This window comes from Leopardus geoffroyi, chromosome A3 (genome assembly GCF_018350155.1).
Source record: "Leopardus geoffroyi isolate Oge1 chromosome A3, O.geoffroyi_Oge1_pat1.0, whole genome shotgun sequence".
In the NCBI taxonomy this organism is placed as follows: Eukaryota; Metazoa; Chordata; class Mammalia; order Carnivora; family Felidae; genus Leopardus; species Leopardus geoffroyi.
The window spans coordinates 80,863,166-80,869,165 of NC_059336.1; the positions used below are offsets into that span (position 1 = coordinate 80,863,166).

Below are 6,000 nucleotides of genomic sequence, written 5' to 3' on the forward strand. Positions count from 1 at the left end.
GGAAACTTAGCTCTGGAAATGTCACAAGGTAAACAGGTATTACAAAGGGAGCCATAATTAATCTCTTTGTAACTCTACCACAAGTAATAACCCTATCCCCTAATGATTTAAATGAGTAATATGAAAATAAAAATTTAGACTCTACTGGTACTTTATAATAGAACTGCTACTTCAAATAAAACTTCTAAGGATAATTTTTTAAACATGGATGATTGTAAAAAGTAACATTTCAAATTGAAATCCAAATTTGGTTAGATGGGAGATTAACCAAATCAGTGCACTAGTTGCATTAGATCCTTGCAGCAAGGTTTGAAACCACCTGTCAAGTTAGAATTCGCAGCTACAATAATTAGTGATACATCAACAGAACGACATGTTAAAGTACAGCAGCCAGCTGGAGGGAAAACTGGAGATATTAGAAACTTCTTTTTTATAATTTTTAAAAAGAATTTTCAATAGTATATTTACTATGAAAGCAAGAAATGTATCTCTTTAATTTTGTATTTTTGCAAGAATAAGTCTGTGTTTTTCAGGATAGATACTTTAAGAATCATTTCCTTAGTAAGGCTCCATTTTTGCATATTGCACATTTGAATGAAATGTGTCATTGGTGTTTGTTTTGACAGTCACCAAGAGGAAAATTGTCTTCTATCGTCGTCCATGCTTAAATAACTCTGACTTTAAGGAGAATTTTTTTCTCTGCATTAACTTTTTAAATATGGCAAATCTGGGTGTTAAATTATAAATATAATACTAAACAGCTGAGATTTTCTCTATTTGCAAAAGTTTTGCTATACATAGCATTTATGAAAATTTCTTGAATCACAGGGAGTTGCTTTTTCATACTAAGGGTGATACTGACGGTGTTATTTGGTTCTCTAGGTAAGTGCTTTACTAAGTGTTTGTAGAAAGGAAAAATGCAACTTACAAGTGATTTTTTTTTCCTTCCTGTTTGTTCTCGTTAACAGAAAGGGTTCAAAGACACCAGTCAGTATGTTGTAGGAGAATTGGCAGCACTAGAGAATGAGCAAAAGCAAATTGACACCCGTGCCGCGCTGGTGGAGAAGCGCCTTCGCTATCTCATGGACACAGGTACGGTGCCCAATTACACTGTAAACAGTTTTGGCAAATTGAGCGTTCACAAACTCTTATAGAGTTTTGGAAGTGTGAATCTTTGAAGCCTGAATGTTCAGCAGAACTGCCTTGAAAATAAAAAGGCTGCGATTTGCAGCCACCTCTCTGGGCCCTGGTGATAAGAGTGCCTTCATGGGAAGTGATAACTCGCCCTGATACCGTGTGAGCCAGCACTATTGAACAGTGTGCTCATCCATGCAGAGTTGGAATACACATCTGTGCCTCATTGATATGCCACTGCTTAAAAAAAAAGTAAGATCTTCACTGTTCTACTGATTCATTGGGAAAAAAAAAAGATTTGGCCAGCTAAAGCCATGTACTGCATGAAACAGAGCACTATGCATAGGGGACGGCTCCATGGACTAGATCACTGAAATTTGAGAATACTATCTGGTTACTGATGCTCCACAGTTTTTTTTTTTTTTTTTCCAAGAGAACAGGTTTTTAAAAGTCTGTAATAGTTTGTGTCACAGTTGCATTTGAAAGGATTAAAGTATATGGGAAGGTTTATAAAAATGGGTTAGAGCAGCAAGTTAGCTCCTAACCAGAGGGTAGGTTGCCATTTAATGCTGATTGCCAATAGTGATTGTATAGATCTAAGTGCAGAGTGAGCTACTGGGGAAAAAAAACAGTGTATGTGTATATTTTAAAAGAATGTATGTATTTGTTTAAAATGCTGCTCCTACAAGAAGCGTAAAAATGAGAAATAAATCCAGATTCTTATACCAAATTAAAAGTAAATTATATTAAGAAAAAAATGTCAAAACATAAAGTGGAACATTCATTCCTTTAATATAAGTAATTTTTTACTTTTATTAGCCGTGTTAAAGTAGACTAGTAAAATGATGGTAGTAAATTAGAATTGGAAAGCTTTCCTGAACTTTTTCTTCTCTATTTGCCAAAAATATATTTACAATTAAAAAACTCCTCCAAAAATAAGCATTTATATGGGACATTTGAAAATGCCTACATTAGTGAAATCAGAACATACTAGAACAGGAAGAGACCTTTGGCTTTATCTGGCCCAGTGGGTTTCAAACTGTGTTCTGTGGAGCCCTAAAGCTTCTTCAGAGGCATCTCGGGGCTGTCAGGACAATAAGAGAGCAGAAAGCAGACAGGCGTCTGGATTTCCTACCTTACTTCAAACAGAGCAGCTCTGAGTTTATTTATTCGAAATAGCAGACTTCTTGGAAGAGTTCATTTAAAGAAAAGGTTCTACTGCTTAAAATTTAAAACCAGAAAAAAAAAAAAAAAAAAAACACCTTGTCTTTTGAACACTATTGCCCAACCTTCTCATTGTACAGAGGAGACAGAGTTACAGGGAAAGTTCAAGTCACATAAATCAGTAAGTGCCCGACCTTGGACTGGAATTCAGGTCACCAGAACCCTATCATACAGGATCCTTCCCATTATACTAAATTACCTAGAACATATTTATTGTTGCCTTAACAACTTACATGTGTGCTCAGTCTTGTACATTCGTGTGAATTCAACAAGTATCCCATAAACTAATATATTGTTTCATATTTGCATTTTCCCTTCAGTTTCTAGGGGATTTTGAAAATATTAGTTATGTTAACTATATAAAAATGTAAATACTAGGTAGTATAATTTTTGTATACATTTTAAAATTATTACCTTTAAATATTTTGAAGAGACTAATTTTTTTATTTTATTTTTTTTTTTTTTTTAATTTTTTTTTTCAACGTTTATTTTATTTTTGGGACAGAGAGAGACAGAGCATGAACGGGGGAGGGGCAGAGAGAGAGGGACACACAGAATCGGAAACAGGCTCCAGGCTCTGAGCCATCAGCCCAGAGCCTGACGCAGGGCTCGAACTCACGGACCGCGAGATCGTGACCTGGCTGAAGTCGGACGCTTAACCGACTGCGCCACCCAGGCGCCCCAAGACTAATTTTTTTAAACAAATTCTTTCAACACCTTTCCTCATTGTATTGGATAAATTAGATGTTACTATACAAGAAGCCTTGTGCCACTAGAAAAAAAAAAGCTACAAATTTGGTTTCCTTCCCTTTTTTCAAACTTGGAGCCTGATTTATTGAAGGTTCTAACCAAATAGACTGAAATTCTCCTTCCCATCCCACATATTACTGCTGAAGCTTTGAAGTGGCCCCATTTCACCTATAGATCATTTATAATCTGAAAGATAGTCATGGACTACAGATTGATTCTAGCATCCCTTTGGGGCTTTATATTGCTTACTGCACAAGACAGAATCTGATCTAGACTGGGTTGGCTACTGCACATTCAGACTAAAATTGCCTTTGTTCCCCAGCTTGGTAAGCTCCAGCAATTACCCTGGACTATACTGAACCTCTTCCAGACCAAATAATTGTTTCTCAAGATTTGCCTAAAGCCTAGTTAGCATCTGAAGTAAGAGATAAGGTGTTAGAAAGAGAAAGTATATATTCATCCTTTTCCTTTTTGGGGTTCCAATGCTTCCAACTTTCCATTTATTATAGCAATTAGTACTTTTTCCCTGACATATTAGTTTGCTATGCCGTTTCTGAATCTCAGCCTCAGAATTAAGCAGAGCAGATGGTATCATATTCCTTACATGATGAAACTGAGGCTCAGAGAGGGAAATGACTCATTTAAGACGGCCTGAGTAGTAATGGCCGAGTTAAGGCTTAAACTGGACTTTTTGGGTTTTCTAGCTCTTAAGTCAGTCCTCTTTTCCCACCATATGTTCTTTACAGAACAAAACATACTTTATCTGCTACTTCAAGTTTTATATACTTCTAGATACTGAGCATATTTCTTTATTGATTTGAAGCTCACATATCACAAAATTGACCGTTTTAAAGCATACAATTCAGTAACATTTAATACATTCACAGTGTTATACAATCACTACAATTTCCAGAAGTTTTCATCACCCTAAACAGAAAGTCTGTGCTCATTGAACAGTAATTTCCCATTTTCTCCTCTTGTAATCCCCCTGGAATCTCTAATCTGCATTCTGTCTCTAGAAATGTGCTTTATTCTAGATATTTCATATAAGTGGAATCAAATAGTAGTCGTCCTTTAGTGTCTGACTTCATTGAATTTACATAATGTTTTCAGGCTTCATGCATATTATAACATGTACCACTACTTCACTCCTTTTTGTGGTTGAATAATATTGCATTGTATGCATATAACCACATTTTGTTTATTCATTCATCCATTGATGGACATTTGGGTTGTTTCCATCTTCTGGCTACTATGAACATTGTGTGCAGGCATTTCTTTGAATCCCTGTTTTTCAGTTCTTTGGGGTATATACCTAAGATTGGAATGCTGGGTCATATGTTAATTCTCTAACTTTTTGAGGGAATCCACTCACTTTTAAATGGGTTGCAAAATTTATTTAGAAGATAATTTTGCAGAACTGAGGATACATTTTCCAAAAGAAGCACTGTTATTAGCATCCTCCAGCCAGACAAACCCACAAAAACCTATTAATTTAAAATATCACTAGAGGGGCACCTAGGTGGTTCAGTCGGTTAAGAGTCCAATGTCTTATGGTTCGTGAGTTTGGGCCTCACATCAGACTGCATGCAGAGCCTGCTTGGGATTCTTTCTGTCCCTCTTTCTCTCTGCTCCTCCCCCCACCCTTTCTATCTCAAAATATAGAAATAAGCATTTCAAAAAATGCTCTAAAAAATAAATAAAATACCACTAGAATAATGCTAGTAGTTGCCCTAGGCCTGAGTCCTCAGTTCCCAGAACTTGAGTAGTTCTGGGTTTTAAGTATCAACCCCTTTAGCTCTGAAACTCTTGCATCTTGATGGGAAGAAAGGTGGAGGCTGGATGGTGGCCTAGACCACTGGGCATTTTTCCTGGCATGTCAGGAGAAGGCTCTAACAAGAAAGCAGCAAAGGAACATAATAGAGCACTTCAGTGGATCCTGCAGCAAGATGACAATATACCAGGGGTGAGAATGGCAGTGGCAGGGAAAGGGCCTGAGATCCCAATATCCATTTGGAGAAAGTATGTCATTGGCAGAGACAGAGCAGCGGTGGGGACTCATATGACTGGTTATTTCTGAAATTGAGTAATCCTAAACTAGCCTGAATACTAAATAACACGTGTGTGTGTGCGTGTGCTTGTGCATGTGTGTGTGCGTGCGTGTGTGTGTGTGTGTGTGTGTGTGTGTGTTCTGCCATCCTACCTTGGGATCTGTAAAATTCTTATGCAAACACTAAAGAACTTTTTTCCATCAGTTCTTTTTATTCTATTTTTTTAAATTTCTACACAGGAGGAACTTTTAAATACCTAGCACCTAAAGTTTAGAATGATTTATTTCTTTAGGAACAGTAAGACTTACTAATTAGAAACATGTGCATTCCAAGTTGACATTTTGTATGTAAGTTTGGTACTTTTTGTAGACTATCCACTACAAAAACCTAACTGACCATTTAAAAATATTAAATGTACTCAGGGAGAATAAGAATCAAAGAGTTAAAAGAAATAACTTTTCTACACATTCCTTAGAATGTTTCTTTACCTCAGCTCTTGAGGAGCCAAATGCAGCATTAAAGCTGCTTTAAAGCAGGAAATTGGGCCCACAGAAAAATAAAAATAAAATTATTTAGGTTGTTATTGGAAACTTTCCACTTTGAATCTCCAGAATTATCCATTATCTTTGCCTAAAGATGAAAATATTTGTAATAACCAGTATTTTTTGCATGCTTACTATGTCTGGCTCTATGGAAAATGCTTTACATACATCATTTCCTTGTTTTTCACAATGGCCCTATGAGATAGGTTCCATTAATAACCAAGACTATTAAAAATAGCATTTTTCAGTGAGGAAACTGAGGCCCAGAGAAAGAACTTGCCCAATTCATACATTTAAAA

General features: G+C 36.3%; 1 protein-coding gene across 17 annotated transcripts in view; it reads left to right on the plus strand.

The window, feature by feature from the left end:
- EHBP1 (EH domain binding protein 1) overlaps positions 1 to 6,000 on the plus strand; it is a 361,935-nt gene that overhangs the window by 316,066 nt on the left and 39,869 nt on the right. For all 17 annotated transcript variants that reach the window (XM_045446193.1, XM_045446195.1, XM_045446206.1 and 14 more), the window contains one exon: positions 969 to 1,092. In XM_045446193.1, coding sequence (XP_045302149.1) covers positions 969 to 1,092 — 124 coding nt within the window. The remainder of the gene's footprint in view (positions 1 to 968; positions 1,093 to 6,000) is intronic.